Source organism: Rhinichthys klamathensis, unplaced genomic scaffold (assembly GCF_029890125.1).
Source record: "Rhinichthys klamathensis goyatoka isolate OS25496 unplaced genomic scaffold, OSU_Roscu_1.1 h1tg000387l_1, whole genome shotgun sequence".
Lineage (NCBI taxonomy): Eukaryota > Metazoa > Chordata > Actinopteri > Cypriniformes > Leuciscidae > Rhinichthys > Rhinichthys klamathensis.
The window spans coordinates 397,297-419,362 of record NW_026606891.1 but is presented as its reverse complement, the minus strand read 5'-3'; the positions used below and the strand labels follow the sequence as shown (position 1 = coordinate 419,362).

The 22,066-nt window shown below is 39.2% G+C and overlaps 1 protein-coding gene across 1 annotated transcript in view; it reads right to left on the bottom strand.

Annotated features, from left to right (window-relative positions):
- Positions 1-22,066, bottom strand: part of ush2a (Usher syndrome 2A (autosomal recessive, mild)) — a 236,098-nt gene that overhangs the window by 94,113 nt on the left and 119,919 nt on the right. Inside the window, exons 39-41 of the mRNA XM_056234074.1 lie at positions 20,512-20,659; positions 19,436-19,578; positions 2,782-3,410 (exon numbers count right to left, since the gene is read on the bottom strand). Of these exons, the coding sequence (XP_056090049.1) occupies positions 2,782-3,410; positions 19,436-19,578; positions 20,512-20,659 (920 nt within the window). The remainder of the gene's footprint in view (positions 1-2,781; positions 3,411-19,435; positions 19,579-20,511; positions 20,660-22,066) is intronic.

Here is a 22,066-nt window from a genome sequence, read left to right as displayed (position 1 = left end):
AACGGTCTGCAAAGTTGTAAAGTCGAAAGTGCGCGGTAAAAAAAGTGATCTTATCCCAAAACAAAGAATCGACTCTAAATGCATCCTTACTGAATAAAAGTATTTTTTCGACTTAGACTTTAGTAAAAGGACACAAACAGTGCTTTCGAAAACTCATACTGTCCAAGTAGGTGCTACATGTGAATTTGAAAGTACATTCTATATAGTATGAAAATGGGTAGTATGAATGAAATTGAAATCCGCAGTTAGCTGGTGAATCCGCCATGTTGTTACTGTCACATGACCACCAATGTCAGTTACTTCGCTTCACTGCCATTGATAAATCCTCTCCCATGGCTTCATGGGATAGTAAAGTGTCCATCGAACGCGCGCGCACTCTAGAAAAGTAATGTACTCTATCAGCAGTAAAAGTAAAAGTCAGCGGAAGTAATAGGTCACCCGGGTACTGTATTACCTACTGTTTTATGAATAGGCTACTTACTACTCTTTTGGGGTACTGTTTTTTTTTGTATACTATGTACAGTTATACTCTATAGAGAAGTATTTGATTTCGGATGCAGCAGAAATTTCTTTGGTCCAAAACCTAGCGAGCCACCTACTGGCACAGGCTCGATCCCGACACAGAGCTTGTAACAAATGGGTAGAAGAATGGGAAGTGGTCGAAAGTGGACCAGCTCAAAACATTTTAGACCCCATTTACATCAGTATTTATAGTCGTCCACTTGTGATCCGATCGACCAAAACGCATCTTAATACCAGGTGTAAACAGGGCCAAAAAATATTGATAAAAGTAGTTTAGTGTAAATGTGTTATGTATTGTTGTGGTTATTAGCAGTATCATGTCTGTTAGCTTAGCAACATGCCAACGTTGTTGATGAGTCTCCTAAGCAGAGTGCAATTTGCTATGTAGCGCGTTAAATCAGATCCATGAGGTTAATATGTTGCCTTAGAAGTTAGTAGCTGCCTATGTAGGTAGTAGGCACCATGGCAGTTCATAGTTTTGGAAATTAAAAAATGAATCTGCTCTTTCATGGCTAAAATAGTTTTATTAATCTCTGTATTCATTTTAAAGTAGTCTCAATTTTTTTTATATAATTATTTAAATAACAACAACACAACAAGAAATGTAGAAAGACCTCAAATGATTCATCAACACTTGCTAACACAGAGTTTGCCATGAGCACCACGGAGACTGCTAGCATCTCAACAGGAATTCAATATAGCATATGCTAATGCGAACAGTTGTTTTTTTGGCTTTTACATGTAGAAGAGTTCTCATCCAGTTACACACAAATGCAGCAGTTAACAAATTAATGAAATAATAATGGTATTACAATACACTAAACCTGGGGTTAGGGGGAAATGAATAATTCAAGCAAGTTTATGCAAATGCTGCCTTTGTTTGAAGTGGTAAGCATTTCTGTCCATGTTTCTTGGCACTAGCACACAACAAATAACAAAGAGAGAAAGAGAGAAACAGAGGGTGTATTTACACACAGCAGGATCTAAGCTGCAAAGCTTGTTTGGTTACATTAACGCCCCTTAAATCCAACTTGTAAACCAGCCAAAAGACTGCAAGCTACCTAGCCCTCTTGAGTATCATGTCTGTTGAATTACAGGGATGTCTACGCTGAGGGTTTCAGTTTGTTTTGAAACACTTAAATCTACTTTGCCAACGTGTTAATAAGGTCTTGCTTGCTTTACATTTCTTACTGACACTAAATAAACAAGAACAATATTTAAAACGTTAGGTGAACAAGGGCACATTCATGAGGGGTTCAAACAATAATCTGACAGTCTTAATTGGCTCTTCCTTAATAATCACCTCTGGAATGACCTGGAAACCGTGTGTATCAATATTCTCATACCATGAGAGTGTCATTGGAATAATGATGGATGCTCTAGGTGTGGCATTAATGGGAAGAAATACAGTAGCTTCTCACTAACAATCACAGCAAAGACCTCATTTGCACCTCATTGGTGAAAAGGCGGCATAAGGCACTACAGCCTGCAGACAGGAGGGTGGGACAGGATTGATATACACTTCACACACAAAGAAATATGCACACTCTCATCAGCATGTTTGGATTGTGGCACAATCCAAACATGTTCTTTTAAACTTTAAAAGCATTAAAAATTGCATTTTTTGATTATGTACATATACACTACCGTTTTGTGGTCGGTAAGATTTTAAAAATGTTGTTCAAATGTTGTTGAAAGAAGTCTCTTATGCTCACCAAGGCTGCATTTAATTGATCAAAATCAAAGTAAAAACAGTTATACTGTGAAATATTATTACTTTATTGTGCTTTAATATATTTTAAAATATAAATAGTAGTTTATTCCTGTCATACATTTTTTTCTTTTCAGAATAATTTAATGAATAGAAAGTTAAAAAAAACTTTGCTGATTATGGTTTCAACATGTCACAGAAATGTTCTCTCATAATTGATTACACTTTGTAATTGGACCTTAAATGTTACACAATAATCAGTATTTTTGTAGAATATTTGTAACATTTTTGTAAAATTATTTATTAAGTAAATAGTTTCACCTGGCGAATTGTGCATTAAAAAAAAGTGAGTCAGTTGTGAATTCAGTAACTGCTCTGAACAATTCACTGACTGAGTGAAACTGATTCAAACTGCACATTTTTAAGCAAGTTTGAGATTGTTTTATTCATATTTTAAATATTAAAATTTTTTCAATTATTATTGTACCTTTTTATTCTTTTCAACCATAATAGCCCTTAAGTACAAAGGAAACAAACTCTCTATATACCTGTACTGACGCTGGATCCAAAACCAGCACGTGAGGCGGCTGCAGGCCTGCAGGTCTTGAAGGTCTGGTGGTCACTTTCTTCCACTCACTGCTATTGGATCCACCCAGCCTTGTGTGTGCCACAATGCGGTACTCGTAAGAGCTCCAGGGGCTGAGCGCGGCCGAGCTGTCTAGGTAAGTGAGAGTCTGGTTGGCCTGAAAGGTGGCCACAGTAGAGATTTGCTGTGTGCCAGCGGCTTTCCTCTCCACGGTGTAGCCGTCCGGCTCACCGTTGACATGACGTGGTGGTGACCAGGACAAGACCACCGAGGTGGGTGTGTCGGAGTAAAGCTGTGGGACTGGGACATCTTCTGGAGGGGCTGGAGGGGTGCATATGGTGTGGGACTCAGCAGATTGAGCACAGCCGGCTACTGTGCAGGCCTCCACCTGTATAGTGTACTGCTGATAGGGTGCAAGCTGAGAAACAGTGTGGCTGGTGCTGTTCCCTGGCACACTAGCAGTTAGCTGGTGATTTTGGTAGATATTATAATGGGTGATGATGCCGTTGGGCTGGGATGGAGGAGACCAGGAGACAGAAGCACTTCTAGGCTGGATGTCAGAGAGTACAGGTGGGTCAACCGATCCAGGTCCTGAAGAAAGAAGACAGTAATATTCAATCTGTTGTGAAACAATAATTATTTTTGCAAATGCATTTGTTGCCACTAGTGGTGAATAAAATACACATGCACAGGAAGTAGAAGTAAATAACAAACAAATCATTACTTTTCTTATTTTTTAAATATGATCTAAAATGTATGTATTGAAGTAATACAAAACCCTTTATTTATGGATAATTCTTTTGTAAAATGCTTAACACCAAGAATCTGGGATTTGTTAATTCTCTTGAACCTTTACTTAGCTGACAAGTTTACAAAGAAAATATTTCCAATGTTTTCACTGACCAACTTAATTGTATTTTTGGATTTTTGAAATTTTGACGGCTGCAACAGTCCAAAAAATCTGCGACAGAGGCAAAATAAAAATGAAAAGATTATAGAGTATCTAATATCCACCTATGAATTGTATTCACTAATAAGATTGCAATTAATTTTGCCTTTAAATGAGTTGAACCAAAGGACTGATGAGTCTGGTTGATCTCCATGATCTAGAGAGAAGCAGCTCCTCTCTGACAGCGCAGCATTGAGACTGACAGCACAAGGACATCTTCTGATTGGAGCAGCCTGATACCCTGGATTAAAATGTAGAACAGGGGGTTTGCAAATCAGCTCATTTACCAAAGAGGACGGTGTCAGTCGCTGCATATCACAAGCAAATATGAAATTATATTTATGGATTTATTCGTTGGGGTTATGTGGCTGAGGGATATCAGCCATGTGTGAGGCGAGCATCTGAAGGGTCTGTAGTGAATTGAAGGAAATCACTTTAGTTTCCTGCCTGGTCATTTCTCTGAGTGGTTACAACAACAGCTGCCATGGCAGCACTAACATCAAGAAATCGTTCAAGGATCTTCAGGCCCGGACAGCTCGGGTCATTTTCATAATCACACATTCACACGCACACATGTGCCAAAACACATGGCAGCATCCTCTGTTAGGGTTCTGTCACTTCGGTCTGTTTATTCTTGGTTTGGTGACAGAGCTCTGACAATCCTTCTGTCTTGTTGTGAGTGTGCGGTTATGATTTCACTTGGGCCGCGTGCTCTCCTGTCTACGTGAGTCGTTTTGTGTGCGAGTGTGGTGTTCGGATCCCGGGACTTCGGTCTAGCTTGGTTTTGGTTCTGTGTCGGGATTATGACATTTATGCTCTGTATGTTTGTCTTCTGTTGTGAGCGCATGGGATGAGCATTTGCTCATTCTCCGTGTGCTCTGTGAGCGTGCGGTTTTGACTTTGCTCAGGCTGTGCGCTCTTCTGTATGCGTGTGTTGTGTTCTGTGTTGCATGCAGCTCGTGTTTTCATCGGCCGCGTGCTTTCGTGTTATGTTTTGTCTTGTCTTGTCTTGTGCTGTGTAGCATGCGGCTTGTGTTTTTCAGTGGCTGCGTGCTTTCATGTTGTCATGTTTTGTGTGAACACGGCTCATGAGTGTTCTCATTAGCTTTGTGTTCGTGTCTTGTTATGTTTGAGCACATAGCTTGCGATTGTGTTCGCTGGCCATATGCTCGTGTCTTTGTCATGTTTGGTGTGATTGTCTACTATCTATTGTCTTAACCCCACCAATCTTGTTATCCGATTTTTGCTTCATTTGCCCTACCTGTCCTCCCTCTTTACCTGCCTTGTTTGCTCCCTATTTATTCTCCTTGTGTTTTCAGTTCTGTGCTAGTTCGTCATCTAATGTTTCCTGTTGTACTCCTCGTGTCCTGCATTGTCAAACCTTGTCCTGCCTTGCCAGTCCTATTGCCGGTTTGTTTTCCCCCTACGGGGTAGTTTTTGTTTGTTTTGTTTTATTTTATGATTGATAAAGCCCATCTCTCTGTCCTCACCTCACCCCTTCATCCAACCCTGACATCCTCATGCACTCCATCCCTCTCTCATGTCTGATGGTTTGTGTCAGTCTCTCCTCAGCTATGACTAGTATGAAACAGACTAAAACACTCTTGATTTGAACTTAATGTCAATGACACAGAATATTAGTTGATTTTTAAAGGAATCTTCACAAGACATGCTCTATAGAGTACTTGCAAACCCAAAACCCTAAAGGGAAAGTCAACCCCAAAATAGAAATTCTGTCATCATTTACTTACCCTCATGTTCTATATACCTTTGTAACTATACCTTTGATATTTTCAAGAACACTGGAGTCTAAACAACATCGGACCCCATTGACTTTCATTGTATAGACCAGGCAAGTTCGCAAGCAAGTTTTGTTTGTAGGCAAATTTGGTCCTAGCAGAGAGCCGCCGTCCTGCAGAGTTTAGCTCCAACCCTGAAAAAAAACCCTCACCTGTGTATGCTAAACTCTGCAGGAAAACGGCTCTCTAGGACCAAACTTGCCTACCCCTGGTAAAGACAAAAAAGAAAAAGAAAAAATCAACTTTCTTCTTTTGTGCTGATGCATTCTAAGCATCATGACAATGGCAAATGCAGCATTTCATTTAAACACAACTGAGGCCTATAAAATCTAAGATTACCTGAACACCTTCTTTTGCTGCTTTGCAAGCACTGGCATTTCCTTCAGGAAATGCAAATCGAGAAAATACTTTTTTAATGATTTGTCTTTATTTGCTATGTGGAGCATTGCTATTGGGTTTCAAAATAATGCTGATCCAAAATGTCACATTGGTTTATTGCACTATTTGTGTTCATTCTGTGAGGCCCGATATATGGATGCAGATTTACATTACAGTAATTTCTTATACCATTTTTCTGACAGAACTGTTAAGAAATCCCAGAAAAAAAAGACAAAACCTGAAGAATGATAAGTAAAAGAGTTCGAACATTTGGTAAAAAGAAAGCAGTTACAGGAGGAATATATGAGATGTGGTAATTGAAGTGAAGTTGTTTTGTTGAATTTTAAGCGTCTCCTGTCTGCTCGGGAGCCTGGGCTGTCTGATTGATATTTGGGGCCCTATGAAAGCTCATTTGAAGGTAATGTTTTCCTCCTCCATTTACATCCCACGGTAGCACGGTAATGGCGTACCGGCAAGGGCGTGTGGATCAAGGTGACTGGCTCTCTCTCAGCCGTGCTGAGCTGCTGATGTCTCCCCACAGATGGCCCACTTTCCACCTCCCATCACCATCACCTCCCAACTGACTCACTATGTATAGAGGAGACATAACCGGCTACATGTACTCTTTCTCTCCCCAAAGCTCAGAGGCCACCACAACAAGCATCAAGGTAATGACTTAAAAAAAAAACTAATAATGAAAAATAAAGAGACATGACAGAGAGGAAGCACACAGATGGAGCAAATTCACTTCACAGTTGTACCACTTTTGCATGCTATTTAAGTGCAAAATCCTGCGTCTTACTCACTAACCACCTACAATTCCCTTAACCAGGTGCAAAATGCACTAAAACAGCTCTGCAATGTAAATTAGACTCATTTGTGTACACTACAGTTTAAAAGTTTTTTTTTTTTGGAAATAAATGAATACCTTTATTAAGCAAGGATGTAAAGACATTTATAACACGATAAAATAAATGCTGTTCTTTTGAACTTTCTATTCATCAAGGAATCCTAAAAGAAAATCCATTGTTTCTACAAAAATACTAAACATCTCAACTATTTACAAAATTAAAAAATAAATAAATAGGAAATGCACCAAATCACTATATTAGAATGATTTCGGAAGGACCATGTGACAATTTAAAGTACACTTTACAATACATTAAAATAGGAAATCGTTATTGTAAATTGTAATAATATTTCAATATTACTGTTCTACTGTTTTTTAAGCCTTAATCAAACACTCAGAACGGACCTGTTTGTCACATACAAATTTTGTTCCGTTAACTGATCCGCAAATTCCTATAGCAAATCGGACAGTACAAAAGCACATCTTGTAGGTGCAAACAAACAGCGCTATCAGCTGGCACGATATAGTCTCACTATTGTTTTAATAAACCCAAGTGTGTTCAATATGTACTACGAGTAAATGCACTGCATTATCTAAATAAACTGACCTTTTTAAAAATATAACCACTTTATCATAATAACTCAGATCACGAAATGATGTCAAGAAATAAAGAGGTTTAATTCCCATTAGTCATTCCTAACCCTAACTCAAGCCTCCTCCATTTGCGCTTCACACAGCCGGCCGCTGCTTATGATTCCGGCCCAGATTTCTCCATTCATCTAGTAGCTGTTATTTTTGGGGGTAATTTTTTACTGTGTCTGTAAAGGGGCCCTGCCGATTTCGCTCCCTCTCCCTCCTGATAAATAAACAATGCACAGATCTGACCTTTGGGTTAACAGGTTTTTATGCTTGCTCCACTCAGCACTCTAACTGATTCAATTACCACAAAGGTTCAGGAGCGTCCATGAATACTGAAAAAGCTCACGGCCGCCGCCACCGCAAAACGCCCGCATAGGTGCTCGCCGGCAAATCCAATGTGGCTCTCAGGAGAAATTCCTTAATTGTAAATAATTTTACCACATGAGACAATCAAGTCACCTTGAACGTGAACCACCCCTCCTTACTTCATCCCCCGGCCTGCCTTCCTTCCTTCCTTCCTTCCTTCCTCGGCTCAGCTGCCCGGTCTTTCACTCTGCAGAGGCAAAGTGTTATTTAAGCTTTACTGGTCTGCGTTAAATTCCGCAATTTGAAGGGCTGTTAAGTTTTTCAATTGAAATTTCATTTAAGATGCAGGTGCTTTTGATTTTATTGATGCTTTACTGCTCTCAGGGTACAAGCAAGAACACAGTGCAATAACAGCAGTCGGCCTCAATCAGGCATCGGCAACAGCTGTAATCTCAGGACATTTGGAATACTTAGAGAGGCCTTTCCTAGGCCACTATAAATCGCTACAGCAGAAGGGAAAACAAGAGCGCGGGCCGCCAAGCCTTAAATCACATTTATAAGGATTTGGTTAGCATAATAATAACACAATCAAGTGACAAGGCAAGGAGGGGGGGACCGGGGAACGTGAAGGAAAGAGAGGATTATTTTTAGCATTGCAGAGGTCCTTGTGACAATATGATCGCTTTGAAGGTTAGCGTGGCTGATGTCAACTAGGACGGATGTCGGTATACTACTTTCAAAAAGCTGTTTAGCGAAAAGAAGATTGAAAGGAAAATGACGAAAAAAAAATCATTATAAATTCTTTCTGAAAGATTTCTTTTAGTTTTGAACTTGATGAAGTGTACACTATTGTACAGGAAGTTACTTATTTCAAGGTGATCTGCACAGCTGTGGTTGCTCTACCCACAACATTTTTACGACTACACATGGGGTGAAAATTAATATCAAGATGAAATAATAATAAAGGTTGGGGATGACTCTTTAAAGTCACCCAATTCAAGAAATTAAAACATACTGTATAAGGTTTCCGTGCTCACATTAACAGTACTATTTACTATTTTTAAATGAACCATATCACTGTAGAAAGTGTGATGTTAATCTGAAAGAAAAAAAAATCTTAAAATCTTGGGAGAGAACAAATTAAAATTTGATAATTTTAATACATCAGATTTATATTAAAAAAAGTCCCTTACAATTGTCCCTCTAAACCCTTTTATTTATATGTCACTCGAAGCACACAAACCAATGCACTTTAGCACAGGCAGAGAAGACAGAGAAAAGAGCTCTTCTACATGGCAAAGTTTATGTTCACAGAACCGCCTGTCAAGTCAAAGGGGTAAAAATTCATGGATGGAATTACATTAAAAAGATGGTTATAAAATCTTAATGGAATGATAAAAAGGAGAGGAATGAGGGCCTTTTGAATACTTAAAATGCTCATACATCTTCACTAAGGAGATTTCTAGTAGTGTTCTGACATACTGCAGCACAAAAAGAACAAAACAGAAGTGTTCCCACAGCTCCATCAGTAAGGCTCATGTACTCACCAAACCAGAAACTTATAACATACCGGACAAAATTTGGCATTATCATTAAAGGGATAGTTCATCCTAAAATGTAAATTAAAATAAAAATTAAAAATTAAACTAAAATGAAACTTACCCTGGTGTTGTTCTAATGCAGTATGCCGTTCTTTCTATTTTGGACCACCAAAAAAAAAAAATCCCTCTTGCGCTTAATCGCGATTAATCGTTGCCCAGCACTAATTATTTGACAAAAATCCTAACCTTGGCTGCACAACATGTGCGTTCATGAGACTATTAGTGCCGCAGTTCACTCCAACTCGCCCAGAAAAAGCACACAAGATGTGAGAAATCAACATTCGCAAAAACGCGGCATGAAATACAATCCCAAAAATGTACGGTAGTCTGAAAAGAGTTGAATATTTCCGAACCGGAACTCCGTTTGTCAGATGACAGTCAGAATGACAGTTGACAGATGTGAATGCGATCATTTCTTCTTGTGACTTTCACAACTAATATATATTTACCTATATAAATCCCAGAACAGTGTTGACAATACATTTCTGCGCTACTTAATATTTATGTGCGCGCGATCTGCACGTGGTGCATTCATTTGTCATTTTAACCGTTGCAAACGGAGCGTAAAAGTGGACTTCAAAGATTTCTTATCCTGTTGCGCCATGATAAGTTGACTATTCTGTGCAACCCATAGAACTATTACAGTGATTTACTTTTATACTAAAAACAACCAAAGCTGTGGTAACAGAACATCAATGTTTAATCCAAATAAGATGGTAAAAGATGATAATTCAAATATTGAAATGTATTAATGAGACACTGTTTGTGATGTTATAGAGTATAGGGCAGCTCATGCACACAGGCTATAGTGCTGCTGTGAACATTTCACACAGAGGTGGAGAAATCTCTCTAGAGGGGATTTCTAAATTAGAGATGAAGATGTGCGGGCCGACTGGGACCCTATCAAAGAACAAAAAGAGCTAAAGAAAATATGACATACGTTTCTCTCCTCCTATTTCACCTTGCCCATCCTCTCCTCTTCCTTTATCATGCGGCCGGACACATTATTTTGAAGAATCTCCTCAATTCTTTCATACTGTTAATTTAGTGTGGCTTTGCCGGGTACTATTTCACGTTGATGGGGCGGCTGATGATATGTGTGAGAGTGTTTATTAGCAGTGCCAGGAGCCACTAAAACGCACACTTTCCCCATAATCCTGCCGCAGAGAGCCGAATATGCCGCATCGAGGCTCTTCACAGCTCATTTCGGAAAAGAAATAAAGGGCTTTTCTCTTTAACAATAACAATCATTTCTCTCCTTCTTGGTAATACCCACCTGTTCTCAAAGTCATCACCCCTGCCTCAAAGAAAGAGATGAGTAAATAGAGCTAGAGTGAAGGGCTCATTTCTGCTGCCAGATACATGCAGATGGAAAGTGAGGAGGAGGATGGTTTTGATTTATATACCATGCTGATCAGGATGTCGCTTACTTGGGATTAGGGTGACTTTTAGAAGAACTGCTAATATGGTGCATGCTGGGTCATCGCAGTTTTGGCATATGGAAGAGTATATACATAAATGTGCCAGTTTCAATATTGCAATGTTCAAGAAAATAAAGTACTAACTTCACATTTAGCCTTCATGTTTTAAAAATCGTTCCAATTTCTGTTTTATACGTGAATACTGTATCAACAAACATCGGTGCCCTAAAAAGTATTGCATATAGATATTTTAAGAAAATATATTGAATAAATATATGTATTTAAATATGTTAATAATATTAATATTTATTAAATTATAATAAATAAATATTTGAATAAAATATATATTTAAATAAATGTTTGCACAAATATTTACATACTGGGGTTTTTAAGTCACATTTAAAAATTATTTTCAATTACTTAAATGCTCCAAAGCAAGTAACTTAAAAATCTCAAATACTTTTATTTAAAGCTGCTGTCCGTAACTTTTTTAAGTTAAAAATAATCCAAATTAATTATTAAAAAAAAAACATCTTCAGCCAGTGTTCAAAACTATCTGCGATTCAAGTGATTCAAAACGGTTAGCTTGTAATAATGATTTTAATTCCAGTGGTACTGGTGGGTTTTAGCGGGAAATTCGAGCATGTCTTTGTGTCATTACGTCACATCCGTACACATAAAGAAGGAGTTTCGGCTAGCCGGCTATACTGCGCGTGAGGAGAAGTAGAGATAGGCTTTTCTCGCAGCACTTTACATTATTAAACTTATGGCGGATCCAGAAAGATCCAGACAACAATCATCAGTGTCAACTGGAGATTAACCAGTTATAAAACGCAAAAGACTTCGTACTTCGGATTTAAGGTGGAAAGAGAAAGAAACCGTCTCATGCGGATACACATCGGTGGGGCTTTTGAAAGGTGCGTGAACTCCCGAAGGGGTTCGAAACGGAAGAAGAGACAGCTTTTTCTGCTGAACAAGTAAGACATTTCAATAGTTCAATCGTGTAACAGTCAGCGGCGGCGCCAGGGGGGGTCTTGGGGGGTCTCAAGACCCTCCCAAAAAATGCTTTGACCCCCCATTTGACCCCCCACCCCCTTCCTGATTACATTTACATTTACATTTATTCATTTAGCAGACGCTTTTATCCAAAGCGACTTACAAATGAGAACAATAGAAGCAGTTAAACTAACAGTAGGACAACAATATGTAAGTGCTATAACCCCTCTCAGTTTAATTTTAGTGCAGTTTTTTTTTTTTTTTATAGAATAGAAGAGAAGAGAAAGTGTTAATTCTACTGAATCAAGTGCTGCCGAAAAAGATATGTCTTCAGCAGTTTCTTGAAAGTGGCTACTGACTCAGAAGCTCTGGTTGAGTTAGGCAGATCATTCCACCAACAGGGAACAGCCATGGTAAAGGTCCGAGAAAGAGATTTTGTGCCTCTTTGAGATGCTACCACAAGACGACATTCGCTAGCAGAGCGCAGGTTTCTGGATGGCACATAAGTCTAAAGTAATGAGTTTAGGTAAGAGGGAGCAGTGCCAGTGGTTGTTCTGTAGGCAAACGTCAGTGCCTTGAATTTAATGCGAGCGGCAACTGGCAACCAGTGCAATTGTGTGAGGAGAGGAGTGACGTGTGCTCTCTTCGGCTCATTGAAGACTACTCTGGCTGCAGCATTCTGGATCAATTGTAGAGGTTTGACAGAGCAAGCTGGAAGACCAGCCAGGAGAGCATTACAATAGTCCAGTCTGGATAAAACAAGTGCTTGGACAAGGAGTTGTGTGGCATGCTCTGTAAGGAAGGGCCTGATCCTCCTAATGTTGTGCAAAGCAAATCTGCAGGACCGGGCAGTTCTAGCAATGTGGTCTGTGAATTTCAACTGATCATCAATTACAACCCCAAGGTTCTTAGCTGACCTTGATGGAGTTATGGATGACGAGCCTAGCTGAATGGAGAAGTTGTGATGAAGTGTTGGGTTGGCCGGGACCACAAGTAGCTCTGTCTTCGCAAGGTGTAGTTGAAGGTGGTGGTCCTTCATCCAGCCAGAGATGTCTGTCAGGCAGGCTGAGATACGAGCAGCTACCGTCGGATCGTCAGGCTGGAATGAGAGGTAGAGTTGCGTGTCATCAGCGTAGCAATGATAGGAAAAGCCATGTTTCTGAATCACAGATCCTAGTGATGTCATCTAGATGGAGAAGAGGAGTGGTCCAAGCACTGAGCCCTGAGGCACCCCAGTAGCTAGATGTTGGGTCTTAGACGCCACACCTCTCCACGACACCCTAAAGGACCTACCTGAGAGGTAAGACTCGAACCATTGGAGTGCAGTTCCCGAGATGCCCTTCATCTTTAGGATTGACAGGAGGATCTGGTGGTTAACTGTGTCAAAAGCAGCAGACAGATCCAGCAGGATGAGGACTGAGGATTTGGAAGCTGCTCTTGCCAGTCTCAGAGCTTCAATTACTGAGAGCAGGGCAGTCTCAGTTGAGTGTCCGCTTTTGAAACCAGACTGATTGTCGTCCAAGAGGTTGTTCTGTGTAAGAAAGGAGGAGATCTGGTTGACAACAACTCGTTCAAGTGTTTTCGCGACAAATGGAAGAAGAGATACCGGTCTGTAACTTGTTAGATGTGCTGGATTTAGATTGGGTTTCTTAAGCAGTGGGGTTACTCGAGCCTGCTTAAAAGCTGTGGGAAAGGTACCAGTGTGAAGAGAGTTGTTTATGATGTGCGTGAGTGTGGGTACAACTGAGGAAGAAATGGCTTGAAGTAGATTAGTGGGGATAGGATCAAGCGGACAGGTAGTAGGGCAAAAAAAAATATATATATATATCCGGGATAAATATTTAAAAATGTTTATCTTCAAACTACGCAGAACACAATAATAATTAATAATTTATTCGACATACAAAATATATTTAAGAATCACGTTCCCTCTAAGCTGCGAGCGTGCGCGGTCGTGCACTTCTGATGCCGCGGCCGCGCAGAAAAGAATAATATGCCACGCAGAGGACTGACGCGAAATGTGTGGGGAAATCCATTTGATTGTATGTGAGAAATAATTGCAGTGCTCAAACTGGTGAGTGCAGTTAACAGGTTTCAAAGAAAGAGAATGATGTGAGCGCGTGTGATTGGCAGTGTGCGGACCAAATAGCCTATCTCAATACGAGAGGCGACGAGAAACGCAAAGACATGTGAAATAAAATCACAATATCATGTTTTAAAGAAGAATGGTTTGATTAAAGTGGTGGAAATAACGGATGATGGACACAGAACGGTAACAATTACAGAACGTGCAAACTCAAAATACATCATTAGTTTACATAGATTTAAATAGTTTCAGGCATGGTTAGATTAGGCTACTATAAAAGAGTTCACATATTCACTTTTCTTGAAAATATTTAGCTATTAGATCTAGCTATTTACAGTAAATGATTCAGTTTGTTTTCATATTATAATAATATAATATGAAAACAAATTGAAGCATTTAAATTATATTATATCACTTCAAATACTTCAATTCATTTTTTTTATATTATATTATATTATATTAGGCATATATTTTATTATATTATAAGCCTAAATAAAGAATCTCACAAGGGTATTGTTTAGGGCTCATTGCCATTAAAAAGTTTGAAACCCCCTGCTAAAGAAAATATAGGCTAGGAAATTCATAAGCTATAAACAATCATTTAACTTTGATGGTTTAATGCAGCCTGTACAATTAATTGACTGTACAAAAACACTTTATGGTTTTCCTAAACCATCTCAGTGTAACAGCTTAATTTTCTTTCATAATATATTATATTATTGTAAAGAATTGAACTGTCCTGCAGAAGATTTTATAAATAATTTTTCATAGGATTTCTTAGTAAAGACTGGAAAAAGAGGACACCGAGGAATTGGAGGATGAGGAGGATACTATTTTGTAAATATGTTTTCTGTCATGGGTGTGGCTATGGCAATTAAAGTTCGAGCATATTGTTTGCAAACTGCAATTGATTAATTAATTAAAAACAAAGTAGTTGATATGCTGTGTTGTTTTTGTTGTTAAGTAGCAGCAATATGCAGTCATTAGCCGTGTCCACTGTATTTTTTGTTGGTTTTCATGAGACCCCCCTTGAAATGACCAGGACCCCCCATTGCCCCCCCAATCAAAATTGTCTGGAGCCGCCACTGGTAACAGTACGTTTTCTTAATTCACACAGTTATGGAGTTTCCTTTGTTGTGCCTTTCTCGTTTAGCTATTATGGAGAATATGAATTCTGAACTACACAGGTAATCATAAAACACATTAAATAACGTTAGTCACGCAATGCTGATGTTGTTAACATGAACAATTTGAGAACAAAGTAGGCTATGATTTGCACGGTTGCTGTAAATCGCGCTGATTAAATCTAACGATCGCTTGTCATGTCGAATGCTTTTCCCCCCTTAGTTGATCAGAACAAAAATGGATATTACTTACTTGTTCAGAAGACATTTTCCGGTGAAAATTCTTATGTTGGTCAAGCTTTCAAAAAGTGAATCTGTGATTCTGAATGACAGTATCTATCCACACAGCGCGGTGATTGACAGCAGCACTCGCCTCAAAACACTGTGTTCATCCGCGCTGTTTCATGCCGATTTACAACCCACGTAAAGATGATAATTCCGCGAATCACTGCAGTTACAGATTTCGAACAGAGATGGCGACAAAAAGGGAAAAAGCTACGGACTGCAGCTTTAAATATTATAGGTGTATATACTATAGCCATTAAATACTACAGTTATTTATTTATTTATTTATTATTTAATAAAATAATATATGAAATATATTTACTTAAATGTCTAAATATTTTTAGGACCAAGAACAATCCAACATATATATACACTCACCGGCCACTTTATTAGGTACCCCATGCTAGTAACGGGTTGGACCCCCTTTTGCCTTCAGAACTGCCTCAATTCTTCGTGGCATAGATTCAACAAGGTGCTGGAAGCATTCCTCAGGGACTTTGGTCCATATTGACATGATGGCATCACACAGTTGCCGCAGATTTGTCGGCTGCACATCCATGATGCGAATCTCCCGTTCCACCACATCCCAAAGATGCTCTATTGGGTTGAGATCTGGTGACTGTGGAGGCCATTTTAGTACAGTGAACTCATTGTCATGTTCAAGAAACCAATTTGAAATGATTAGAGCTTTGTGACATGGTGGAAGTAGCCATCAGAGGATGGGTACATGGTGGCCATAAAGGGATGGACATGGTCAGAAACAATGCTCAGGTAGGCCGTGGCATTTAAACGATGCCCAATTGGCACTAAGGGGCCTAAAGTGTGCCAGGAAAACATCCCCCACACCATTACACCACCACCACCAGCCTGCACAGTGGTAACAAGGCATGATGGTTCCATGTTCTCATTCTGTTTACGCCAAATTCTGACTCTAACATCTGAATGTCTCAACAGAAATCGAGACTCATCAGACCAGGCAACATTTTTCCAGTCTTCAACTGTTCAATTTTGGTGAGCTCTTGCAAATTGTAGCCTCTTTTTCCTATTTGTAGTGGAGATGAGTGGTACCCGGTGGAGTCTTCTGCTGTTGTAGCCCATCCGCCTCAAGGTTGTGCGTGTTGTGGCTTCACAAATGCTTTGCTGCATACCTCGGTTGTAACGAGTGGTTATTTCAGTCACTGTTGCCCTTCTATCAGCTCGAACCAGTCTGGCCATTCTCCTCTGACCTCTGGCATCAACAAGGCATTTCCGCCCACAGAACTGCCGCTCACTGGATGTTTTTTCTTTTTCGGACCATTCTCTGTAAACCCTAGAGATGGTTGTGCGTGAAAATCCCAGTAGATTAGCAGTTTCTGAAATACTCAGACCAGCCCTTCTGGCACCAACAATCATGCCACGTTCAAAGTCACTCAAATCAACTTTCTTCCCCATACTGATGCTCGGTTTGAACTGCAGGAGATTGTCTTGACCATGTCTACATGCCTAAATGCACTGAGTTGCCGCCATGTGATTGGCTGCTTAGAAATTAAGTGTTAACGAGCAGTTGGACAGGTGTACCTAATAAAGTGGCCGGTGAGTGTATATATATATATATATATATTAGGGGTGGAACGGTACACAGAAGTCACGGTTCGGTTCATACCTTGGTTCAGACACCACGGTTCGGTACGATTTCGGTACAATGGAGGGAAAAGCAAAACAAAAATGCAGAAGGCATTGTAATTTTTAAATAAGTTTTATTAATAAAGGCATAGAACCAGTTTATTTGTAGTGCACTGACAATAGTTTTATATAATTCGTTTATTAATTAAATTAATAAAAAGACAAAAAGACCTTGCGATATGTTTGGTAATTGTACCTGAATTTATTTAAAATTAATTTGCTATATTTCAGATAAATATATTTGTTTTCCTTAATTTTAATTAACATTATTAATTAACAATGTAACATTATTCTTATCTGAATTATAAATAATTGATTTCTGTATAAAATAATAAAACGCATTCGATTTTCTTTTTTAATCAATGTAGAATGTGTAAGATTAGTGCTCCGAGGACAAGAAATGAAAACCAATGCGATATGATGAATGTCTAAAAGATGGGACCCACAGACTGTTTTGAAATGGAGTTGGATAAATATGTTTTGCTTTTAAAACAGTGTGTGTGTGTGTGTGTGTGTGTGTGTGTGTGAGAGAGAGAGAGAGATTTTGGTTGGGTGACAGTTGTAGGTTACAGTTTGACAAGAGTTTACAGTGTGACAAAAGCACAATGTTGTGTTTTATTGCGAGTATACACAAATATAAGTAAACACTTTGCAGGTTTAATGATCTGTATGAACAAAATGACGGAGTATGTTTTTTATGTTTCCACTGTTCGATCGCGGCCGCGCCTCTCTCTCTCACACACAAACACACACACTCCAGCATTGCAATCTTGACATCGCAGCCTGTTCATTATGCGGTCACACAAAACGCGAATAGAGCGTTAAATTCGCGTCTAGTTCGACGCTAGTCCAAAGCGAATAGGACGCGCGTATAAAGCCAACGTTTGAAGTGAACGCGCGTTCAGAGCTAAGCCGATGGTACAGATTATGTGTCCCTAAAGAACCCGCGTATCTAACAGTAGTTCCGCATTACATTAATTAATTTTCACGCGAGTTTTATTTATTTTTATACCGTGTATTCTCCGTGTAAATTCGTGCACCGAACCGTGACGCCCGTACCGTTTCGGTTCGGTACGAATACATGTACCGTTCCACCCCTAATATATATATATAATATATATATGAGTTTTATAGGGGTCATATGATGGTTCTAAAACGAACATTATTTTGTGTATTTGGTTTAATGCAATGTGTTTATGTGGTTTTAGGTTAAAAAAGTCATTATTTTACACATACTGTACATTATTGTTGCTCCTCTATGCCCCGCCTTTCTGAAATGCGTCGATTTTTTCAAAGCTCATCGTTCTGAAACGATGGTGTGCTCCACTCAGCACTCAGCGCGGTGTGCTCTGATTGGCCAGCGATCCAGTGCATTGTGATTGCCCCAAAAACCTTAAGCGTGTGACGGAAATGTGACGCCCCTTACCATATTTGGAACATCAGCTCCCAAAGCAATAATGACAGGTGAAACACTACCTTATCAATTCGAGCCTGAATCTCGTATATATCATAGATTATGATATCCTTACACACATTTTTTTTTATCCAAAGCCACACAATCAAACCATAAAAACAATATAAAAAAACAACTAGTTGATCCATCCATCCATCCATCCATCCATCCATCCATCCATCCATCCATCCATCCATCCATCCATCCATCCATCCAACCCAACCAACCAACCAACCAACCAACCAACCAACCAACCAACCAACCAACCAACCAACCAACCAACCAAAAGCTGTTTTCATTCAACCCAGTTTAAACTACTACACATATTCTTGAGTGGTCAACAACGTATCTGATGCAGTATCTTCAAGGCATAGCCATTTATGACATCCTCTTAGAGAACGATGCAACCTATGAAAGTCATGTTAAGCATCCATAAAGAATGCTAATTGCAAAGTGCAAGATCAAGTATACAGCCACATGGTGCAACACAAGTAGACCAAAGCAGAATCCAAGACAAGATACTGAACAAAAAGCCTCAATGAGGCTGTGAATGTTACTCAGCTCACGTAGTTCAGCCCTCAGATGGAGGGAAAACTCTTCCCAAAAGCAGAAGTTGTGAAGTGCTGCAGGGCATTGTAGGGAGGGGGAGGGGGAGGGGGAGGGGGTTTTCTCTAAGCATGATAATGAAGAGGTGATGGTCCATAATACAGTGCAATCTGAGTGTATGCAAATACTGGCTCAGTAATTATAATGTATGTGCTAATAGGCTGAAGTATAATTAATTTATAACTTAGCAGAGAGTGTCTGTTATGATCCTTAATATGATTCTATTACAGTAATCAGTCCAAAATGACACCGGCAAGGTCATGTGGAAGAGGCGTACCTTTAACTAGAGATCTCTGCCCACTGGCCCTCTCTCTCTCTCTCAACACCTGCTCTTTTCTGTTGGACAAGCCTCACAGAGGAACCGCCTGACATGTGGTTAAACACAACACACTGTTTGTGTGCTTAATGATTTTCTGTTGTGTTTGTGAACATTGTGTGTGTGTATCAGTTGTGGAACTCACTGTCTTGCGCAGTAAAAAGAGAGACCCATGGGCTGCTGGTTTCTCCGTGGCTGTTGGACACCAGCAGTCTGAAATGATACTCTGTAAAGGGTTCCAGTTCCTTCACCATGTGACTAAAGACGGTGGTCTCATTGTCCATTAACCTGAAGACAGAAATAAATGTACATGCGCAAACACGTTACACTAAACTTAACAGCGTTACATGGCAAAAAATGATTAGTTGACATCCAGTAGATGGGTTTGCATTCTGGAATCTTCATTTTCTTCGACTTTCAACAAAAACAAGTCCCCCCCCCCCCCCCCCCCCCCCCCGAACTGGATTGAACCCCTGTTTTTTCGATAAAGACTGCAATTCCAATACTGACATAATAGGTCCTTTAAAATGATTAAAATATCTTTTCCATTGATTAGTTAGCAAATCAAATCAAACATGATCTTAGGATTGAATTTGCGCATCAACTTCTATTGTTAGAATGTGTCATTATTCTGGTGAAAATACAAGCTGATATTTTTATTGAACTGAAATGAAAAAAATTGATATAATCACGCTGCATTAAATGGCTTACTGTCTTGTTGATTGGAACAAATCTTTGCTGGTTTTTAAGAAGCGTCAACTTCCACAGAGCTTCACGATCAAATTTACCATGGAGTATAATAAATAAATCACATGAACAATGAAATACATTTCAAAAGAATCCCAGGAAATGAGGGTGATATATAATACATGCGCCTAGTCATTTATTTATTACAACAGAATGAGAATTCCCCTATTTCTGATTAAATTGCAATTTGTTGTCAGGGAGCATGTAATGCATACATATTAGATAAAACATTTGTTTCTTTCTTTTTTTTTATAAGGACTGGTCTAGGCCTATTATTTGATATTCCTGTAAATCTGCTCTACAACAAGCTGACTTCTGCTTTCTTCTCTTCAGATCAAATGTATCCCGCATGTCTCCAGATTCACTGTCTTAGATCATTTTGTATTTTCAGCACAAAATGTACTATTGTTCACTGATGATTGCACTAGTGTAGAAAAGTAAAAGGTCTTGATTGCTTTGTTGAGCTGAGCTTACTGGTGAAGTTGTGGGTAAGCTGAAGTTCTCATCTGGAGCCGGTAGCGCAGGGGTCCGGGAGCGTTGTGGCGCGCTGGAGCAGCCCAGGACACCTGCAGCGAGGTGGGGGTGGCAGCTGCCAGCCTGGGGGGCAGAAGGCCATCTGGAGCTGTATGTGGAGAGGATGCAGAGGTGAAGTGGAGCAGAGAAAAGACCTGCACGGTGCAGCATATGCCAAAGAACATGGGAAGAAACACTGCTGGGGATGGGAGCATTTTAGGGGTGAGCTTACTGTATACACTACAACACATGCTGGACCACAAACACTCGCAATGGGACACATTGTGTTTATGGAGGACCTAATGTACACCCTGAAGGGTTCTATGAAAGGGTTTAAAAGGGAAAGAATGGTTTTCAATCAGTTGCCGACATTATATTTCAGCTATCTTACAGATATTTGGACAACCATTCGATTTATCTGAACTTGTGGTTTTGTCAAAAGTTAAAACATAAAATATAAAAAAGCATCAACATTACTGATATAGAAACACAATTTCCAATGACTCATAAATGTCAACATACACTACTGTTCAAAAGATCCAGAATATATATATATCCCACAAGAAAAATACTAAGCAGCACAAAGTGCTTTCAACATTGAAAAAAAGATAAATCTTTCTTGAGCACCAAATCATCAGTGTTGGGCAAGTTACTTTTAAAAAGTAATTAGTTACAGTTACTAGTTACTTCTTCCAAAAAGTAACTAAATTAGTTACTCAGTTACAAATTTTAAAAGTAACTAGTTACTTAAGAAAGTAACTATTGCGTTACTTTCAAGTAAAATTAAATTTTAAATGCTCAAATGTGACCCCACCTCTACCCCTCTTTAACGGAACTTAAAAAACATGTGCATGTTCAATTATTTATGATAAATCTGAATATTATAATGAAATGGACACTTAATACAATACATTATTAACAGAAACATGAAACATTGTACACGCATCTAAAAAAAAAAAAATGTTGCTGTAGGACAAAGTGAGACTAGCCTCCAATCAAATGCCATGTATGTAGATATCATGTTTATATAGTGGATCAATGCAAATAACACAATAGATGTTTTGGAACTTTTGATATTTATTGCCCCTCAACAGGCCACAACTGAGCAAAATTAAATGAAGCTTGTTAAGCTCGTCGCCATACCGGTCTCTCGTTGACTGACTGGCTTGTGTTGTTCCTTGTGTGTCCTGTCCTGTCCGACTATGCGTTATGATTCGCAATTCATGAGCGTTAACCGTTAGTGATGATGGGTCGTTCGTGAATGAGCGTTAGTGAAAATCATCACATTAGAATTATTTCTGAAGGAATTAATTCAGCTGTCATGTCTGTTCTATTCATGTTCATGTTTTCATGAAGCATTGAATTTTATGAAGCAACATGAGTGCTTTGTTTGCACCAATTTTTTATTATTTTTTTCATCACTTTTACAAGTTTGGAACGTCATGAAGGCAAGTAATTAATGACAGAATTGGTTTGGGTGAATTAACCCTTTAAATTGTAATAATATTTCCCAAAA